Raw genomic sequence first — 20,682 nt, forward strand, 5'->3', positions numbered from 1 at the left:
GGACTAGATGGTCTTTAAAGTCCCTTCCAACCCAAACCATTCTGTGGTTCTGTGATTCTCTGCCCTAGTGCAGTGTTTTTTTGGAGAGAACCTCCCTCCAGGTGTATAATTTGGAGCCTCCTCAGCTCACATTCTCCACGCAGCTTTCCTTGCAACGCCTCAAGCTTATCCAAATCAGGGATTTGGTTGGTTTGGAAAAGGGCCTGTTTGGGTGATGGGAGTTGGGGTGGGCTGACACTCCTTGTTTTTTCCCTTGGCTGCAGGACCCCCCCTATTTCACGGTGCTACCAGGCTGGGAGTACAGACAGGAGGCAGGGAGGGAGCTGTTGATTCCTTGCGCTGCTGCCGGAGACCCCTTTCCCATCATCGCCTGGAGAAAGGTACCCGGCCTGCCAGACAAATCTGCAGTGCCTTTGGCTTTTGGTGAATATTGCAGACAGAGAAGCCACACTCTGTCCCGGTAAGAACAAACTGCAGGTACAGCTGCTTCGCTTTGGGCTGAGCCACTGCCGTCCTGTCCCGCAGGTGGGTGGGGGAAGCCCGGCCTGTGGCCACCGAGTGCTGTAATCCCGGGAAACCGTCACGGCAGCATCCACAAAGCTGAAACACTGCTCCCACCCCGGCCTCCCCCTCCTCTTCCTCGCCAGCACTGCCCACAGGACACCTTCCTCCTTGCCTGGGTGCGAGGTGGTCACCAGCAGGACGTGGCAGCCCCGGCGATGCCGCTCTCATGGCACAGACCTCCCATGGATGTGACACCAGAGCACGTCAGGGTGTCCAGCAGCATGTACAGGCAAAGGGCTGGACCAGTCAGCAGCTGTTTCGCTGCCCCACGACTTGAAAGACCCTGGGAAGAAGCTGTTTTAGTGCTGCTGGACTGGATATAATGACTTCAAGATGTCCCTTTTCATAGAGCAGGGTGTGGTGGCACAGTCTCTAGTCCTCCTGCAGCCTTTCCTTTGCTTCCCACCTTTACTGGTCCCATAAGAAAGCTGTACAGGAGACCTCCTGGGCTCTGTGCCCCCTGTCAGGATCTCATTCCAAGTCTCCTGTCCCCTTCTTAGGGCTTCTGAGAGTGAGCAAGGTCCCAGTGTCACCCAGTGGGCACCGTCCCCAATCTCTGTGGCATGAGATGCTGAATCTCTGAGCCCCTTTTACCAGCACTAGGAGGACCATGACTGGCACAGATTGCAAGTGCCCTGCCCGAAACTTGTTGGCTGTTTAGTCTTTTTCTCCACCTTATTTTAGTTTCCCCCCCTCATCAGTCTCATTGAGGTTTCTTTCCAATCCCACTTGTGCCTTCTGATGGTCCTCCTCATAGTGGGGGGATAAGTCCAGAGCCACAAACTCCAGTCAGGGCTGGCTTGGACTGGGCTTCGTTTCCCAGTGGCAGAAGCAAACTCCTTTGCTCCCCATCAGCCCACCAGCGCTGACCAGTCTCTTGAAGGACTCCTGGGCTTGGCAATGGTTACCCCATGTGCCCATTGGCTCCTCTGCTCCTCCTGCTTGGCATCAGCCCGTGGGTCCTGGTGTTGATCAGAGACTCCCACATGAAGAACAGTTGAAGAGGACTCTGGCCAACGTGGAGTTTGCACAACTTTGGTGGATGGGCGAGGACAAGTTGTTACAAGATCCATCTTTCTGCTTGGCTCGAGAGATTCCAGGCACCTCCACACCCGCCACCTTCCTGCATCCCCATGGGGCCTTTGCTGCCCAGACCTCTGACACGAATGGTCCTGCCTCTCATCTGCTGCTGTCTGAGCCTTAGGGGCATCTCCTGGGGCAGACAGTGCCTTCTCCAGCCTGGGGGTGTGTCTGCTGGGGTGGCCGGTGCACCTTCATCCCGCAGCAGTTTCAGCTTTGGATGCTGGAGGTTGAGCCCTGGCGCGGGGCTCGGTGTCCGTGCGAGTGCCGTGGGGGTTTCCGCTGGTGTGTGAGTGCTGAGAGCAGCCTCCCTGACGCATGCCTCTCGCGTTGCCCCTCAGGTCCTCTCGGAAACGGGGGAACCGTCTGCCTTGCCACGACCGGAGAGACCAGATCCCCTGCCGGTGGCCGGCGGTGTCCCCTGGGCCGCGCAGGTAGCTTAGTGACCCCGCCGCCGCCTCGCCCTGCCCCACAACCCGCTTCTGAGTCGTGGTTTTTTTTTTTTCCTCTCTCTTCTTTGCCCGGCTCCCCACCCCGCTCCTTGCCCAAGGTAGGGAAGCCCAGCAGGAGCAAGCACAACACGCTGCCCGGCGGCACCCTGCAGATCCGCTCCCTCGGCAAGGACGACCACGGAGAGTGGGAGTGCGTCGCCACCAACATCGTCGCAAGCATTACTGCCAGCACCCACCTTACCGTCGTAGGTACGGGCAGAGAGGGGAAGGGGCCCTGGGTAGAGCCCCCCCAGGCAGCCTGTTGGCAAGGCAGGAGGTGGGGATGCTCCCTGTGAAGAGAACTGTAGCGATGGGACATGGGGGAATGGCTTCAAACTGACAGAGAGAGGGTTTAAACGAGATATTAGAAAGATACTCCTTACTGTGAGGGTGGTGAGGCCCTGGCATGGGTTACCCAGAGAAGCTGTGGCTGCCCCAACCCTGGAAGTGTTAAAAGCCACGCTGGACGAAGCTTGGAGCAACCTGGGCTAGTGGAAGGTGTCCCTGCCCACGGCAGGAGGGTTGGAGTAGATGACCTTTAAAGTTCCTTCCAGCTTAAACCATTTTATGACTCTAAGAGCAATGTCTCCTTTAAATGTTATTTACTGGCAGAGCCGCCTTTTTCCGCACTGTTATTTTGGCCGCTTGCGGGCACAGTTGTCCTGCTATTTCCAGCAGAAATTCCAGGTGCAAGAGGAGCCCCCTCGGATCACGGCTTGGGAGCAGCCCCCTTGCCTTCGTGGCCCTGCTCCCCTTCAACCCGTGCCCCTCTCCCTGCAGGCACAAGCCCTCACGCCCCGACCAGCGTGCACGTCGTGGCCGCCATGACCTCAGCCAACGTCTCCTGGGAGCCCGGCTACGACGGTGGATACGAGCAGACTTTCTCAGTTTGGTACGGCCCTCTGTGAGTCATCCTGGCATGCTTTGCTCTCTGCTTCTTTTCCTTCCTAGCCGACCCGAGCTTCGAGCAGCCGGGGGGGGAGGAGGGTGGTGAGGGTGGCGCGCCCGACTCTGTGCCCGTGGGGCGTTGGGTTCCTCGGAGAGGTGGGTGGTGGTGGTGGTGGGATCATGTAGTTCTTGTATTTCCTCTCCTTTCTGTGCTGGCCGCTGCCTCCGTCTGCCCCAGCAGGTTTTACTCTGCTTGTGGTGCAGGGAGGTGCTTTGCATCCGTGTAACTCTGCCTCTGGCATCCAATTTCAAGATAAACTGTTTATGGGGCTTAACAGCCAGGGAGAGGATGGAAAATGCAACCTTCAGAGAGTGCGTCCTGGAAGAGCTGTGACTAAGCAGAAATGATCTCTCCTTGCTCTGTGGCTCCCTAGAGGTGGTTAAATCCCAGCTGGGATCATGACCAGCCACTGTGAGATGCTGGCTGGGTCTGAGCCCCTGGGGCTTTGTTCCCATTGCTCCTGTGCCACCCGGCACCCAAAGCCAGTGGGTGCATCCCACCTTCCTGCAGCAGGGCCAGGCTCAGCCCTGTGCCTGTTCCCTGGGGCAGGGGAGGGCAAAATGTAGCTGCAGCAAAATTGGGGTTTTCCTTGGGCTCTGCTCTTGTTTTCTTGTGAAGAGTCATCCTTGGAAATGTGGAGGGAGTGATCCTTTCTCTTTTCAGGCATGGGCTGCTGTTCTTCAGCCTTTCCTCTTGCTCTCTCTCTCCTTCCTTGCCTTAATTTGCCCCGGTGGAGACTGCTGATAGAGAGGAGAGAGGGAGACGCTGCCTGTAATGATTTCTGCTCTGCTCCAGCCTGGGGCTGGGCACTCTGTCTGGTGATGGAGAGAAGGAATGGATTGAGCAGAGAGGGAAAATGAGGGAGTGAGCTGAGTGGTGCAGACCTTGCTTTGATGAAAATGTCCTTGGGAAGGAGTGGTTAAACCTCTCTGCTCTGCAAACGTGGCTGCATCTGCAGCTGCTGCTGCTTTTGCTCTGCAACCTGCTGCCGAGTTCCTGCCTCCTCAAGGCAATTCCAGACCCCGCACCGGGCACAGCAGCCAGCAGGGAAAGGTGTTTGCACCGAGCTTGCCTTAAGGAATTTACAAGGAGCTGTGGGGACATAGGATAGGGAAGCAGCAATCCATCTGCCCTGACTGTAGGGTGTGATCCCTGGGGACTGTGCTGCGCCCTGGGACCAGGGATCTGGGGCAGTGCTGGGTCATGTAGTGCCATCCAGAGCGTGGCCCATCCATGCATTTTCCTCCCTGCTGTGGCTCTGGGATGCTCAAGCAAAACATGGCTTCATTTCCTGCGGGTTCACGCTCTCCTCCTGCTGCTGTGGTTGTTGAGGCTGGAAATGCAAACCCCACTTCCCAGGGATGGCCAGGGCCACCACAGCATCCCACCTGCACACGTGCTGTCCCTCGGCAAGGGCTGTCTCCCGGTTTCCCGGAGCGATTAGAACTGCATTTCCCCTCCACTCTCCCCACCCTCAGCCCCTTGCCCTCCTATACCTGCCCTCAGCAGCACTGAGGAGGAGAGATGTGAAGGCAGTGGGTTAAATGCTGCAGGGAAACCTGCTCAGGGGCTGCTCCGCTGCCCTCCTGCCTCCGCTGCAGTGGCAGGGGATCCTGGGAATTGTAGTCCCAGCCGGAGCCGTGGTGATCCAGAGGTTTTCCATTCGGTTTGGTGGAGGCACGCTGCACACACATGGCTCTCCACCGACTTGCTTCTTTCCATAGCTTGCTGTGGCTTCTCCTGCCTCACCACTTGCTCCCTCATCAGTGGTATTATTTCTCTGTGCTCCATCTTTTCCTTCCTGCTGGATTCCCCTGGCTGTGTGCCGGTGGCCACAGATGTGCCCCCTTACCTACACAGAGCAGACCATCTGCACTAATCCTTCCCAAATCCTCTGCTGACACCGCCAAAACGTGCAGCTGAGGGCTCAGACTCCCTAAAGCATCTCTCTGACATGAGCACCAGTACTTGCAGTATCATTGCAGTTGCAATGGTGCTGCTTTGGGACGTGGGGCTCTTCTACCAAGGTGCTTCCCGGCAGGATAATGGCTTGTGGAGGTGGCTGCATGCTCATGGGTGCTGGGGTGGCACTGGGATGGCTTTGGGAGATTTTTTCACCCTGGGTTTGTGGTTACAGCCCAGCCCAGGCTGTGTCCTGCATTCCCTGCCAGTGCCTCTGCTGCGCTGCCAAACCCTGAGTGATGCCCCAGGCTGTGCTGGCAGCCCCCGACTTGTGCAAATGTGGCAGAGATGGGGATTTTGCTAAATGTCTCCTGTGGGATGACATGTACAGGGCTACAGCTGAGGGAGAACTTGGCTCTGGCTCAGGAGTTGTCGAGGTATAAATGGGAACAGGGCCCGTCTCCTGCGTCAGCCGTCCCCTTTGCAGCACTCATGGAGCTGAAATGCTCCAGCTTCCACTTTTTCCCATGGGAATCTGATGGAGATCACATCAGAGCGGGGCTGTTGGCACTGCTGCTGTCCCTGACCCTGCTCAGGGGGTGCAGGTGGTGCACAGCAGAGGGCAGAGCTGGTGGCAGTGTCCCTGTGAGCCGGGGGATGCTGCTGTGACACGGTGGGATGGTGCCAGTTCGTGGGTGGCAGTGGCTGCCCTACGTCCATACCCATCACTGCTCTCAAACCAAACCATCGCTCGGGAAAGCTCCATTTTCGCTCGAGAAGTTAATGCTGCCTCTGTCCCCCCTGTCAAAGACACCTTCCTTGAGGATGCTGCCTTCTCTCTTGGCAGGATGAAGAGAGCCCAGTTTGGTCCCCATGACTGGCTGTCTCTCCCTGTGCCAGCTGGTTCCAGTTGGCTACTGGTGGATACCTTGGAACCAGAGACTGCTTACCAGTTCAGTGTCTTGGCTCAAAACAAGCTGGGCACCAGCTCCTTCAGTGAGGTGGTCACTGTGAACACTCTAGGTAGGTCCTCCATGGGCACAACGGGAGGGCAGGGATGGGATCTGGGAGGTCTGTGGGGAGAAGTGCCCCATGTGTCCTGCCTGCTGGGGATGGAGATGATGATCATCAGCAATAGTTTCCAGCCATGTAGAAGATAGTTTGTGGAGGGTCCTGGATGAAGCCTGTAGACTTTGCTGGATGCACGAGGCTCCTGAAAGCTTGTCCTGAGATAGCGTGGGAGAGCTGTACTCTATCAGTCACCTTTCAGATCTTCCTCAAGTTCAGCTGGGATCAGGAGGTATTAATAGAGCACGAAATCACTTGTACAGCAGGAGGGCCTTGCACTGGGCCCTGCCTTGGGGCTGTCTCAGGTGGAGGTTGTAGGAAGCAGGAGGGTTTTTAACACTGTGCCCCTTTTGCTGAAGTCATGACATCATAAGTCCCCTGCTTTTTGAAAAGCCGCTTTTCTATATCTGTGATAAGAGACCAGATTCCTGAGATGTGCCCCAAACTCCTGGAATGTGGGAGCTGCTGCAGTGGTCCTGCTGCTGCTGCTGGGCCCATGTGGGAAAGCATCTTCTGCGCTTCCCCTGCCCCATCTCAAAGGTGTCCCTGTCCCCTCTGCTCTGTCCCCAGCATTCCCTGTAACAACTCCAGAGCCTCTGGTGTTGGTTACCCCACCGAGGTGCCTAACAGCCAACCGGACACAGCAAGGCGTCCTCCTGTCGTGGCTCCCTCCCGCCAACCACAGCTTCCCCATCGACCGCTACATCATGGAATTCCGCGTCGCCGAGAGGTGGGAGATCTTGGACGACGGCATCCCAGGGACCGAGGGCGAGTTTTTTGCCAAGGACTTGTCCCTGGTAAGCAGGGGCTGTGCCCGCACTGTACCTAACTCGATGATCTTGGAGGTCTTTTCCAACCTTCATGATTCTGTGATAAAGAATCTACCGCAGCTCTGGGGAAGCTTTAGGGGTGGCCCCATCGCTTTGCTGGGGTCTCTCGGGAGGTGGGAGGCTGCAGTGGGGGACCTGACGTGTGTGTCTGGTGTTGCAGGACACCTGGTACGAGTTCCGTGTCCTGGCGGTCATGCAGGATCTCATCAGCGAACCCAGCAACGTCGCTGGGGTGTCCAGTACAGGTGAGGGGTGTCCTGCTTCTCTCCCCGGCTGTGGGGCTGTGGGCTGGGCTGCTGGGTGGGCTCACGGTTGTGATGGGTGTCCAGGCTGCCTCCTGGAGCAGGAGAGGACAACCTGCCCCATTTAGTCCTGCCCCTGGAGCACGGTGCTGTCGGTGTCCGCTGGCACGTCCCAGCCCTGCGGTGAGCCTGGAGAACAAAGCTCCAGCCGGGCACTGCGCAGCCTGGAAATGAAAGGTGGAGAGAGGGAAACGTAGCACTGCAGTGCAGGGTCCACAGGGAAAAGAGCTTTGCAACGAGAGACTGCAACACGCTGCAGCTTCTGTGTGTGTTTACCCTGTGCCCGCCCAAGCGCGGGGGTTGCCCCTCGAGCCAAGACGCAGACGAGGGCTTGTGGTGGCGATGGGGAAGGCGAGGGCAGCGGGAGGGGACGGAGATGCGGCGAACCCTGGTTTTATGGCTCTCGTGGAAAGCCTGGCTCTGCTGTGCCGCGATGCAGCGGTCTCTCTCTGCCCCCAAGTGGTGCCGGTGTGGTGTGATCTTGCTGCAGCCTCCCTGCCTGCAGCCTTCACTCCCCGCTGCCCTTTCTCCTCACGCCCGATTTTTCTGATGGGGTTTGGCAGGTGCCCTGGCCCCAGGCAGGTGCTGTCCCAGGCTGAAAGCCGGTGCTCCGGCTGATTCCATGTGTGAGCACACAGCAGGAGCGCTGAGGTGTGCAGGGTTTGCATCTGCAGGGGCCCACAGCCGAGGTCTGCAGGGAGTTCAGATGTGCTCACGGTTAATGAAGGGGTATCATGAGGGTTTGGAGCCCAGTTTTCATTGAAAAGCTGAAATGAAGCACTGACAAACAAGTTAAAATACCTTCTGCTGCTGCAGCGGGTTTTTCAGCCAGGAGATAACTGGAGGTTTGCTGCAGTTGTGTGTGTTTAGACATAAATATGTATTTGTTGGCATGGAGGTTTCTTTCCTGGGTGTCCATCAGCTAACACAGGAAGGTTTATCAGGTTGCTTCAGGCAGCCTGGTCTAGTTGAAGATGTCCCTGCTCATTGCAGGGGGCTTGGACTAGATGGCCTTTAAAAGCCCTTTCCATCTCAAACTATTTTATGATTCTATGATGCAGTGTGAGGTCACTAAAACCCTTGGCCCTGAAGCAGCACTGACTGCTCTCCCTGGGTGGGCTGGCTTGGAATGTCTTTACAGAGATTATCATCCTGAAATACAGTATCATTCCTGGAGACTGTCACTGCCTCCACGCTGTGGTAGGTCCCCGTGGAAGGCAGGGGATGGGGCCTAACACCCGGTTGTGTCTGTCCCCCAGACGTATTCCCTCAGCCTGACCTGACGGACGAGGGTCTAGCCCGCCCGGTGCTGGCTGGCATCGTTGCCACCATCTGCTTCCTGGCTGCTGCCATCCTCTTCAGCACACTCGCCGCCTGCTTCGTCAACAAGCAACGCAAACGCAAGCTCAAGCGCAAGAAAGGTGAGTCCCTTCCTGGTGTGCTTCCTCCCTCCCCTCCTCCTGTCTCCTCCTCGTTTCTCCCCCCCTGGTTGTGTTGTGGTCGTAACCTTCTTCCCTGTGTCTGTCTCTTCTTCGTCCGTGCGCGTCCTCAGGTGAAGCCCTGACTTGATCCCTCGGCTGTGCCTGAAAAGCGCCCGTGGTCGGGAGCGGGAGAGGCAGGGTGGGTGAAGAGGCGCCAGAGAAAGTAGCCTGGGAATTCCGAGGGAGCTCTCCCGCGTGGTGATAACTCCTAGAGCCGGGGGTTCAGGGCTGGGGTGTCCTCTGAGACACAGATGGGGGTCATCACTCACCTCCTCGAGGTTTCCCCCCTGGAGCTGGGCTCTCCAGCTGCTCCCAGCCCGGAGTGGGCAGTGCCATGCTGGGCTAGAGAAGACCCCACAAAGGAGACCCTGCTGCTCTGCTTCCCGAAAGCTGGGACTGCAGCCTCCATGCAGGAGCGGCCAGTAGGGAAAAGGGCGGCTGGGGAGCTGGAGAGGGCAGGGAGTCGGCTCCTTCTCCTCCAGCCCGCGGGGCTGTGGCAGCAGGACGGGCAGGACCCTGTGACGGGAGCTGTTTGTTGTCAGCAACCATTAAAGCACTGGAGCAATGAAACCTTGGCCTCTTGTTGAGTGTCTTTTGTTGTCTTGATGTTGAGTCTGTCTTGTGTCTGTCGTGTTGCGCCTCCTCAGCGTTCTCTCTTCTTTCCCCTTTTTATTCTCTTCCAGACCCTCCTCTCTCGATAACCCACTGCAGGAAGAGTTTGGAGTCCCCGTAAGTATCAGTCTTAGATGCGGCACCAGGTTGTGGGTCTTCAAGGTGCCTCCTTCCTACAGTTATTGCAAAGCTCAAATGGAAATATCTCATCATTTCTTGGTTGCTTCTGACAAGTTGTTTTGGGTGTTCCCTGAACTTTTGGGAGCACAGCGGTTCACAAGAGGCAAATGGGCTTTGGAGCAGAAAGCAGCAGGGAATGCAGCAAACTAAGCTAAGAGATGACCCTGTTGGATCTGTAAACATTGACCAAGCTGGAGTTGGCTGGTGGAACTCAATGGCACACCAGCATGAAGGGGCTCCTTGGGAGGACTAGCCTGCCGCATAGAGTCCTCCCTGCCAGCTCAGTACTTTTGAGTCATTCTCTGTTGGCTCTGTTTTTTCCTGGGAAGCACATCTTTTCTCATCAAGAGTCCCCTGCTGAAGTCTCTTTCCACTTGTGCCCAGAGGTGGTGGGTCGTGGTGCTGCAGTAGCCACAGCTCCTTGTGGAGCCCATCAAAAGCAGGCGTGGCTGCAAATCAGTGGGAGCATCTTCCCAACGGGAGTGCGAGAGCCTGGGATGTGGACACCTCATGCTTTGGCTCCTGGACCATTGCAAAATGTCCTGGTGCATCTGAATCTTGTTTTTTTCTGGTTCATCCACTGCACTGAAATAACCTGCACTGTCTCTGTTGGATCTGCTACCTTTTGCCTCACAATCCTGTTTGTCCAAGGCTTTCTGGATAGGGATGAGGGAACTCTTCTGATGCTCTCTGCCTTTTGAGGCTCTCAGACTCAAATTTGAGTGTTGAGAACGGGAGAAAAAGTTGGTCTGAGCTGATCCATCAGCATCTCCAAGTGAGATGCTGAGTTCTGCAAGAGGGGACATTTACCTGATGTAGCTCCTCTCAGGGCCTTTCCTGGGCATGAATAAGCTCAGGTGAACATAGGAAACCTTTGAAGGAGTTGGAAGTGAGCTCTGGATCTGTCTTTTGTCCCGGTGGGGCTGTGGAGCTTTGTTGCAAGGTGTTGGTGGAGCTTATTGCAAGGTGTTGGTGTGAAGTACCTGCCCCAGGGGGGATGCTGAGTGTGCGGAGCTCCGTTCCCAAGGAGCAGGGATGTTGTGCACAGCTTCTGGCGAGACTCTGCCATCCTGGTTAGGCCCTGCCCATTTCTCCCAGTTCCTCTTGTGAGGGCTGGTAGCACTTTGTTTTCCGGATCCAGACAGTGGTTCTTCTGGGCAAGAAGACCTCCTTTCCCCTCCGGGTGACCGTCCCCTCTCTCGGTTTTTCTCCCCTGTGGTCCAGGTTGTCTTCAGGCAAGGTGAGTCCCGAGAGCATCCGCACGCTCCGTCCCCCCTCGGAGTCCTCTGACGACCAGGGTCCGCAGGCCAAGCGGATGCTGAGCCCCACCAAGGAGAAGGAGCTCTCCCTTTACAAGAAGACCAAACGAGCCATCAGCAGCAAGAAGTACAGCGTCTCCAAGGCGGAGGCCGAAGCCGAGGCCACCACCCCGATCGAGCTCATCAGCCGCGGGCCCGACGGCCGCTTCGTCATGGACCCGGCGGAGATGGAGCCCTCCCTGAAGACACGGCGGATCGAGGGCTTCCCCTTCGTGGAGGAGACGGACATGTACCCCGAGTTCAGGCAGTCGGACGAGGAGAACGACGACCCTGTCGTCCCCACCTCCGTGACCGCCCTGAAAGCGCAGCTCACCCCTCTCTCCTCCAGCCAGGAGTCCTACCTTCAGCCACCAGCATACAGCCCCCGGTTCCACCGGGCGCTGGAGGGTCCCGGCGCCCTGCAGGCCACGGGCCAGGCCCGCCCGCCGGCCCCCCGGGGTTTCCACCACCAGTTTTACGGTTACCTCAGCAGCAGCAGCCCCGGGGAGGTGGACCCGCCGCCCTTCTACATGCCAGAAGTCAGCCCGCTGAGCTCGGTCATGTCCTCCCCGCCGCTGCCCCCCGAGGGGCCCTTCGGACACCCCACCATCCCCGAGGAGAACGGGGAGAACGCCTCCAACAGCACGCTGCCCCTGGCCCAGACCCCCACGGGGGGCCGGTCCCCCGAGCCCTGGGGCAGGGCCGAGTTCCCCTTCGGCAGCCTGGAGCTGGCCCCCGCGCCGTTCCCCCACCAGCTCCAGCCCTGCGAGGCAGCTGAGGGCTCCCAGCCCACCGGCTGCCTTCCTCGGGGGCCGCCCCCCTCCTCCCTCCAGGTGGTCCCCGCGTCCTACTCGGGCATCCTGCCCCTGGAGGCACCAAAGAGCTGGACCGGCAAGTCACCGGGCAGGGGTCAATCCTCCGTGCCCGCTACCACCAAGTGGCAGGACAAACCTATGCAACCCATGGGATGTCAAGGGCAGCTAAGACATACCAGCCAAGGTATGGGCATACCCGTGTTGCCTTACCACGAACCGTCCGAGCCCGTCGGCCCCAGCGGCACAAGCACATTCAGCCTGGACACCAGGTGGTACGAGCCCCAACCCCGACCTCGGCCCAGCCCTCGGCAGGTCAGGAGGGCTGAGCCCAGTTTACATCAGGTGGTGCTACAACCTTCAAGGCTTTCTCCTCTGACCCAAAGTCCCCTCAGCTCCCGCAACAGCTCCCCGGAGCTGACCGCCCGCGCCCGGCCCCGGCCGGGCCTCATCCAGCAGACGGAGGTGTCGGAGATCACGCTGCAGCCGCCCGCGGCCGTCAGCTTCTCCCGCAAATCCACGCCGTCGTCGACGGGATCCCCCGCGCCGAGCAGCCGGGGGGACAGCCCCAGCTTCCGACCGACCACCGCCTTCACCCCCGTGGGCACTGGCTTCTCCAACTCCCAGGGCTCCTCCCTGCCCGTGGACACCATGGATGTTTTCGGAGACATCCCCTCTCCGAGGAGGGCTGGCGAGGAGATTCTCCAACCGGAGCCGACATCCACCACCACGGTAGCTGCCACGGGGTAAGTGTGTGAGCCCCGTGGTGCCCCTCTGGCCCCTTCCTGGCTTCCCCCACCCTGCCTCACCCGCTCCCTCTGACTCCCTCCCTGCCATCTCCATCCCAACTCGTAGGGTCTCTCTGGGCACGCTGCAGCATCCCTTTTGGAGACGGCGTCCCGCGGGCTTTGCTAGGCAGAGGTTGGTGCCGTGGGCATGGGTTGCATGGCCGCTGCCCAGGAGTGCTGGGTTTTAGGGAGGCGACATTCCCAGTGCCGGTGGCACATTTGCCTCCAGCCTGGCCGCTCCCTTGGGAATCTGGGAGCGCTGTGACTCGGGCTACGGGCCGTCCACCAGGCGAGCAAAGGCCTGGCTCCTGGCTCGCTTAGGTAAGTGTCCTGGTGTCACTGGAGGTTGTTTCCTCTTCTAGTTGCTGGCTCTTGGCTTTCTTCGAACGTTAGGGCCGCCGCCGCCGTGCCTCTTGTCTTCCTCCTCTTCCTTCCCGCGGAGTCTAGAGAGCTTTAATGCATGACAGAAACAGCTATCACGGTCACCGCCCCACCTGCAAAAGGGATGCTGCAGCCCCAGGACGCGGGCAGGGAGAGATCAAGGACTTAGCCACACCAGCAGCATGTCAGGAGAGGAGGAAAAATAAAAATAAACTAAGCCCAGCGGAGATCGGGAGGCTGCCGGCACGCTCAGATCCTGCCCTAAAGAGGGATGTGGCTGCACTAGACAGTAGCGGCTGGTTTTCCAGGTACCAGGGTTGCTCCAGGCAAAAGCGTCTCTCTCTCTCTCTCCTCTCTCTCTTTCTCTCTGTATTTCTCCTCTTTCCCTCCGTCCTTCACAGCACCTTAGACCCCGTAGCCGTGCTTTCGTCCCATCCTTTCGTCTTGCTTCATTTTGGCTTGTTGTCTGGCGGGGTCGAGCCCCCTCCTCCGGCTTGTGGCACAGAGGAGTCGGGGGCCGGGGCTCCCAGCCCCGCGGAGCCGGCGCGGTCGGAGGCGTTCGGAGGAGAGGCGTGTGTTTTGGGGAGGGGGGAGGCAGCGTTTCACCCCGCAGTGCCCTCCGCATTTCACTCCCTCCCTCTGGTACCTGGAAGCGTTATGGCCTTAGAAAACCCCTCCGGCACTGCACGGAAGGCAGGAGGGCTCAGGGGAGAGAGGATGGGGAGGGAGAGGAGCTGAACGAGCCTGAAATGACTTCTGTATGCCTCTGGAAAGCACAGCTACGGAGTGATGCAGTTAGGCGTGTAGTCATAGGTCCATGTCTCCTGGCAGGGCACCCCAAGGAGACCCAGCTCCAGGACAGAGCCGTGTTAAAGCAGCACTGTTGTCCGTGCTTTTATGCAGTGTATCCATTCGCTTCGTTGATTATTGTTTTCGTTACTTCTTTTCCTTTCTCTTCTGTTTCTTTCCCCCTTTCTTCTCCAGCCTCGTTTTGTTTGTGTTTCAGTTTGGTTTCTTTCCCTCCTTTTTCCTTTGGAGTTGTTGACGTGCTGATGTGTTGCGGAGCTCGGCTCCTTGCGGGTGTTGATAACTGCTTTGTTTTTGATTAATCTCAGCTATCTGGGCAGTGTTGTCGAGACAAGCTTCTCCTCAGCTCAATAGGTAAGGGTGATCCATGTCCGAAAGGATGGTGTGGGTGCTGTGGAGGGTGGCCGGGAGCGGGGCATGAGAGGGGACACGGAAGGGGCTTTTCCAATACCATCTCTTCCTTTAAAGGGGAATAAGGAATCCGAAAACACTAGGAAACACCTCTGGACGCACAGTCTCTGTGGCTTTTGGGTTTCCCCTCCCAGCAGCAGGCCACTGCTCCCCTGCCTGGGGTTTGGGATGAGCCAAGCTCTTGTCTGCCCATGGCTGCCCTTCCTTTCTTGGAGGACAGTGGCACGTGGCACCTTTGGCCCTGGCAGGGTGCACGAGGGTTGTGTGGTATTAGGAAGGTGAGTGTTGAGGTGGGGCTGTCCTGGATGATGCAAAGCAGGAGGAGCCCATGGCCAACCCCTAGAACCAGGTAGAACAGCCACATCTGGAGCAACCAGCTGCAGACAGCTCAGAGCGGGGCTCCAAAAATCAGTCTCCAGCTGCAGTCCAGCACATGGAGAATTTAGTTTCCAGCAGTACCTGGATCTATTTTCTTTTTCCCAAGTCTCCTAAATCATGGAAAATGGGAGAAGTCTTTCTCCCAAGATAGATTGTATGCTTGGCAGCAGCATAACTATGGTTTCAGGCTGCCAGAGAGGTGTTTTGTCCTTCCCAACACAAGTGTAGTCGTAGTAAAATCCCTCCCTCCCTGAAATTCTCCTTGGAGAAATCTCCAAGACTTCTTCTGACCCAGCTGTAATTAAACAGCCCTAAGCAGACCTTGAAAGACTCTCCCAAGAAAATTCCTCTTGGGCTGCCTTCATGAGGCTGGTTTCCTAGATGGCCATGGGCATCCCTGGAACTGGGATGGAGTAATTTGGAGGTAGTTTTCAGACCTTAAAAGCAGAGAACATCTCTAAAACTGCTAAATCCAGATGGGATCATAGTAATTTGTGACCATGAGGATGGGGAACGCTGACCTGTTTGGCTGTCAGCCAGGCTGGTTATGAAAGGAGAGGTGGGATTGCAGATAGGACCATTTCTAGGGCCAGGCTTCCTTAGGACTGGCCTTACAAAAACTTAAACTTTGCTGCCTTGGATGGGAAGAGTCAAGGTCCTGGCCAATGCTCTCCAACAGCCTGCAGAGCCTTGTTGGGCTGGAAAAGAGCCTCATGAGAGAGATGGGATGCCTAGAGAAATCAGGGGGATGTTTGCAGGAGAGGGAGATTCCTCCAGCTGACCTGGAGGGTTGTCCTGGGGTGTGGAGAGCAGGAGAGGTGAGGAAGGAGCGTTGGGTCATGGTGATGGGAGCAGGGACAGGATGTGTGCTCTGTGCAGGAGCTCAAACCCCTCCAGTCTGAGCCTTGCAGCCTCCAAAGCTCTTGAACACTTGGCCACCCTCTTCTGTCTTCCCCTGCTGATGGCAGAGCAGGGTATCCCATGGGGAGCAAAGCTGGCACTGAGCCTTGGTGAGATCTGGGCTGTGCCAGGCTTCTCAAGGAATAGGGAAGCCTTCTGTGAGGACGTGGCTGTTTATTCTTTTTTCTGTGGCACTTCCCCGCTCTGGGAGCATCAGGGACATGAGTGAACATGGCTTTAGCACAGCAGAGCTGAGTCCAGGCTCACGTCTGAGTTTGGTGTGGCTCTTGCACAGATCCTGGCTGGCTCCCGTCTCCAGTGCTGGGTGCTGTGGGCTGATGGAGTTTGAGGAGCAGGATCATAGTGCCCAGCAGGACACTTGCCGTGTCCTTCTCCAAGATGCTGCTGGGAGGTGGAGTTGCAGGAGCGACTCCAGAGTCATTATCCCCGAAAAGGGGAAACCAGAAGAATAAATCTCAGTTAATAAGTGAGGAATCCCGTAAAGAGCCCAGCCAAGTAGTTTCTTGATGGTTTGGGGTCATAAAATTGTCAGTGCGTGCAGAGCACAGGGATTTTATACCAGACCAGCCAGATTTCTGTGCTGCAGTAATAAAACCTGAGAGGAGGAGAGGGAGAGGCAGCGTGTGGGCTCGGCTCGGTGGTGGCTGCAGCGTGGTGGCTTTTCTTAGGTGAAGCTCAGGTAGTTTTTATGGATGGGCAGGGATAAATAATGCTGTTACCGAGTCGGCACCAGGAGTTTTCCCATCTTCTCCTCTTAGGATGCAGCGTGCATCTCCGGACAGGGAAAAGGGGGCTGTCGTCTCCCTGCAGAGGGAAACCCAAAAACCACAGACAAGGCACCAAGCTCCCCCGCCCCTCGGCACCGCAGCCTGCCCTGGGTGGCCCCGCCGGCCTCCCTTGCCAGGACAGCACTGCCAGTGCTGGGAGTTGGGGGGCTTGGCCGTGGCGTAGAGTTGAGTGACGAAGGGACATCGGTGCCAGGAGTGCGGGAGGAGCAGCACCCCTCGCTCCCTGCTTGAAAGAAAACAGGTTCCCCTTTAAAGACTGTCCATGTGCTGATCCTCTGCATGTGTTTCATGCCTCCTCCCGCTTGGAGAAGTTGTGAGTCCGCTTGTCTGAGTGCGTTTCTCTTTTCTTTCTTAAGTATTATTATTATTATTATTACTATTATTTTATTTTTCTTTTCAGTCTCTTTGATTTACTTATATATTTTCTCACTCCTGTTTTTCATTTATCTTCCTCTCTCCCCCCTCCCTCTCCCCGTGACTGTATCCCCCTCTTCCTCTCCAGTCCGGCCCCTTTTCCCTCGCCCTCTCTCCTCTCCGTCAGCATGGTGGTGAAGTCCGTTGTGTAGATGAGTTGTGGTGTCTGCAGACCTGTAGAAGGTGTGCTCCTTCCCTCAGCCTCTTCCTCCCTCATTGCTGTGCCTTGGCAGCAGCAGCTCTGGGGCCAGGGGCCATCACCGCTGTGTTTCTCTAGCACCTCTCTGAAGGATCCCAAGCATTCCAGGATGGAGGCAGCAGCCAGAGCTGCCTCAGAGCAAAGTGGGAATTCTGACTTGCAGGAGCCTCCTGTAGGAGAATTGAGCTCTTCATCTGAGGAGGATGAAGGGTTGAAGCACATGGTGGCCAAGACACAGTGGGCTCCTGTCCAAGTGGATGCTCTAACTGGTCCGAGTGGATGCTCTACCTCATCCAAGAGGATTCTCTAACATGCCCAAACTATTTCTGGATGTCAGTGTCTTGAGGAGAGAAGGAGATAGGGAATGCGTGTTGAGACCTCCACGAGGTTAAATATATGTATTGTGCCCTTAAATCTCCTGCACTCTTCCTTTATATGGGTTCCCTTTTTGAGTGGAAAGAGGTCGGTGATGCCTTCAGGGATCTTCTCCTTTACATCTTTGCTTTGTATGTGGAAGGACATTTGAAGAAGAGCAGCTGAGGTGTGTGTTGGGTTCAATACTTCTTCTCCCCTGGCTACCTGCTCCTGTCCTGGGGCTCTCAGAGGTCCTTCAGTACCTTTGTGGCCTCTCTGGTACCTCCCAGTCCATGCAGTTCAAACCCTTGCTCATGCAGAAGGGTTTTCCTTTGGAGACTTGAGGAAAACTGCTGCTCCAGGTGTTTGTGGTGCCTCACAGAAGGCTTGTGTCAGGAGTTCACGTGGGCTTCTCAAAGCTCCTTTGCCCAGCTCTACACTGAAGTTTCTAGAAGAGGTTTACCCACCTCTCTGAGCCTCTCGTCTGTTGGTATTCAAGATCTCCCTTGTGCACGGGCAGCTGCCCAAAATGTTAACTCTGGGGGCAGGAAGAGGCTTTTGGCTGAGCTTAAAATGACAATTAATTTGAAATAATCAGAGCCCTTTGAAGAAATAAAGGGTGGGTAGAGCAGATAAAATTTGGCTGGTGAGTAGCATCATTCTGTCCTCCTCTGTATCTCTTCCTTGCCAGAGGTCAGACAGTATTTATGGTGACACATGGGTTCAGCACACTCACTGTTTATGTTTGTGTGTATAAATACGAGTCCAATTACGGAGAACTAGTGGAAATGAGCTTCAGGCAATTTCCTCATAATCCCCTGCGTAAATCTGTCTAATTTTGTCAACATGCCACAGTAGCATCTTCTTAGAAAGAAAAAGGAGTGGGAAGAGCAAGAGCCTTCTAAGAGCTGTGCTTGAATAATATCAGCAAATACATGGGAAGAGGTGGTAGAAAGCAGGTGCTGATGGGCAGGATGGTGGCAGAATCACCGAGCCCGACGGTGTCCAGGGCTTGGCACACGTGAGCTCCAGGGATGATGCACTGGAGCAGCTGAGGCCACCATTAGCCAAGTACCTGCATGAATGTACCTCATGTGCAAATCATAGAAATGGTGGATATAAAGGGGGAAAACCCTGTTATTGACCATTCAAGCAGGAGTTGCTGCGGGGAATCCCATGCTGTCGGACCTGTGGGTCGCTGTGGTCCTACTCGGAGCCAGCATGTGCGCGGCTGTCCGTGTTGGTGCAGCTCCGTGGCTGGAGTGGGTGGTGTAGCCTCTCTTATAAGAGGCTGGTTGCACTTGGGAGCAAGGTGTTTATGCTCTGCAACTGCAAATGTCGTCTTCCCAACGAGGGAAAGCTCTTGCCTGGATCCAGCCAGCAGGACTACCAGCATGTCTAATGAGTTGCTTCATCTTCAGCTGATGTGCTGCTCTGCTGGGAGCTGGAACAGAGGCTCTCTGGGAGCTGGAACAGAGGCTCTCTGGGAGCTCTCCGCACATTCACTTTTCTGTTGCAATGGGAAACATGAAAAGGAGCTTTTCTATGCCCAGTGTTTGGGTTTCTCTTGCGTCTGCTGTGCCTCAGCTGCTTCGTCACCTCACACTGCACTTCCCTGGGTGTTCTCCAACGCTGCCAGCAGAATTCAGAAGCTTTGCAATCGCACACATCTTCAAAAAAACCCCACCCTTCTGCTCCCCAAGGGGAAAAATCCCTTGGGAGCTCTTTGCCTGTGCACTCCAGCTGAAGTATCACCACTCTGGAGCCGCTTGGGATGTTGGCTGTGGAGTGCTGCTGTTGTGCTCTGTGGAGATGCACAGCTCTGTGGTGGTGCACAGCCTCTACCTGGAACCCGGGGGAGATGAGGAGCTCCAAACTCTCTGTGGGTGGATGTACTCTTGTCCCACAGCCTGGGAGTGCAGGGTCTGTGCTCCAACCCGTGTGTTTGTCCTTTCCCTGCCACTCCCACCAGTATCCAGAGTGTTCTTGCAATGTTGGGTGGGTCTCACCTTGCTGACAGACCGGGAGGACGTCATCCACAGCATTTTGGTGCCAAAGCACAAGTCTGGACATGCTGATGTTGCCTCCTTGCAGCCAGCTGAGGCAGCTCCTCTGCCTGCCCATCCTTCTGCCTGTGGCTTGCAGGGTTTGCTGATCCCTGCCCAGTCACGGACATCTGAAGATGCAGGAGCTGCTGTCAGCACCGTCCTCTGTGTGGTTGTTGTGAGAAGGTTTGGTCACTGACCTCTGGTGACCGAGCTGTGAGAGCAGAAGAGTCATCTCCTTTGAAGATGAAGTCACACTGGTTTAAGTTTTCCTTTCCTCGTTGGATCCTGGCTTCAAGCATTGGCTTTACTGCAATAAAAGGTGCTTTGTGGATGCCTCCCCTGTCGTCTCTGGACACCTTGTCTACAGGTTGCTTGGTGATGACTCAGGTTGACCTGTGGCCTCAGACTTGTCCCTCTGTGCCATTAGAAGTTGGTGCAACTTGGAGGGTCATGGAGGTAAAATGAAGCAGGGGAAGGAGATGGGAAAGCAGCAAGAGGGGGGATGCTGTGATGTGTTATAGATAAGAGCTGGACTGTCCGGTCTCCTAAGGAAAAGGTTTTCCTCTAATGCTCTGCTCTACAGCAGTCATGCTTTCCAGGCCTTGGATGGGAAAAACAGGTACAGTGAAGGAAATAAAGAAAAAATCCCTTTGCAAAGGGGAGACTGTTTCACCTTGAGCTGGTTCCTGTAGAAGAGTTCCTCAGGGGCCAGAGCTGGAAAGCTATCCCTTGCAACTGCTGGCTCTCCTGCAGGAAGCACCCCTTTGCAAATCCCCTCCTTGTCCTTGCAATAAAACCTTGTCAGTGTTTCCATCTCCAGCTCCCAGCCTCTTGGTGTTCCAGGAGCAGATGCTCCCGTGCTGTTGCGTTTCTGTTGTCGCCTCTCACAGGGACCTGGGAACGAGGTACCTCTCCCGGCTCTGTCGGTGTGTGCCCTTCGTGTCCCTGTCTGTCGTGTGGCCCCTGGTTTTTTTTGGCTGTGGGAGCAGGGCCAGCAGGATCCTGCCTCCCCGCTGTTTGTGGCGCCGGTGTTGTCCGCCACGGGTGGCTCGTGGTGCCCGTCTCGATGCTGCCGTGCCGCTTCTGCCTGTCTCTTTCTCTCTTTCTCCATCCCAAGGGGTTTCCAACCACTTCCCAGAAATACCTTATCGGACATAGGATCTGCCCCGTCCTTTTTTTTGTTTAGCAGTGTTGGCATGGCAGGCAGGTGGCAGGTGAGCTGGGGTGCCCGTGTTGGACGTGGCCAGTGGGACCGGCCGGGTCACGGCGCTGCTCGGCAACGTGGAGGGGAGACATAGGGGCAGCGGGGACGCCTTGCTCCCTTCATCCCGCGCTCCGGCACGCCTGGCTGGCCCTGCTCCCTCAGCCCTGGGTCTCTCACCTCTTCCTTTTCCACGGCAGAGCTGACTGGGGTGGACCGATCCCCCACCGGGGACGTCCAGAGGCCCGAGCGCGGCCAAGAGCCGCTGACGGCGCCTGTCTGCTTTTCCTTCCTAGAAAACGTCCATCTCCGCCCGGGGACGCTGCTGCACCTGAGAGGCTCGAAGCTCTGAAATACCAGCGGATAAAGAAGCCCAAAAAGTCATCCAAGGGCTCCTCGAAATCCAGAAAACAACCCAGTGAG

The 20,682-nt window shown here is 56.6% G+C and overlaps 1 protein-coding gene across 8 annotated transcripts in view; it reads left to right on the top strand.

Annotated features, from left to right (window-relative positions):
- Positions 1–20,682, top strand: part of IGSF9B (immunoglobulin superfamily member 9B) — a 48,609-nt gene that overhangs the window by 17,505 nt on the left and 10,422 nt on the right. For 2 of the 8 annotated variants that reach the window (XR_003536812.1, XM_027699279.1), the window contains exons 10-20: positions 264–380; positions 1,986–2,078; positions 2,195–2,345; positions 2,916–3,039; positions 5,834–6,009; positions 6,625–6,851; positions 7,045–7,129; positions 8,446–8,607; positions 9,351–9,396; positions 10,684–12,315; positions 20,556–20,677. Coding sequence is in view for 7 of the 8 variants with exons in the window: in XM_027699279.1 (XP_027555080.1) it covers positions 264–380; positions 1,986–2,078; positions 2,195–2,345; positions 2,916–3,039; positions 5,834–6,009; positions 6,625–6,851; positions 7,045–7,129; positions 8,446–8,607; positions 9,351–9,396; positions 10,684–12,315; positions 20,556–20,677 (2,935 nt within the window). In the remaining variant the exon portion in view is untranslated. Of the gene's footprint in view, positions 1–263; positions 381–1,985; positions 2,079–2,194; positions 2,346–2,915; positions 3,040–5,833; positions 6,010–6,624; positions 6,852–7,044; positions 7,130–8,445; positions 8,608–9,350; positions 9,397–10,683; positions 12,316–12,424; positions 12,491–12,719; positions 12,850–13,853; positions 13,900–20,555; positions 20,678–20,682 lie in introns of those variants that run through there. The other 6 variants (XM_027699285.1, XM_027699284.1, XM_027699280.1 and 3 more) reach the window with 6 other exon arrangements.

The sequence above is a fragment of the Neopelma chrysocephalum genome, unplaced genomic scaffold (assembly GCF_003984885.1).
Source record: "Neopelma chrysocephalum unplaced genomic scaffold, ASM398488v2 Primary Assembly neopelma1_138, whole genome shotgun sequence".
NCBI lineage: Eukaryota > Metazoa > Chordata > Aves > Passeriformes > Pipridae > Neopelma > Neopelma chrysocephalum.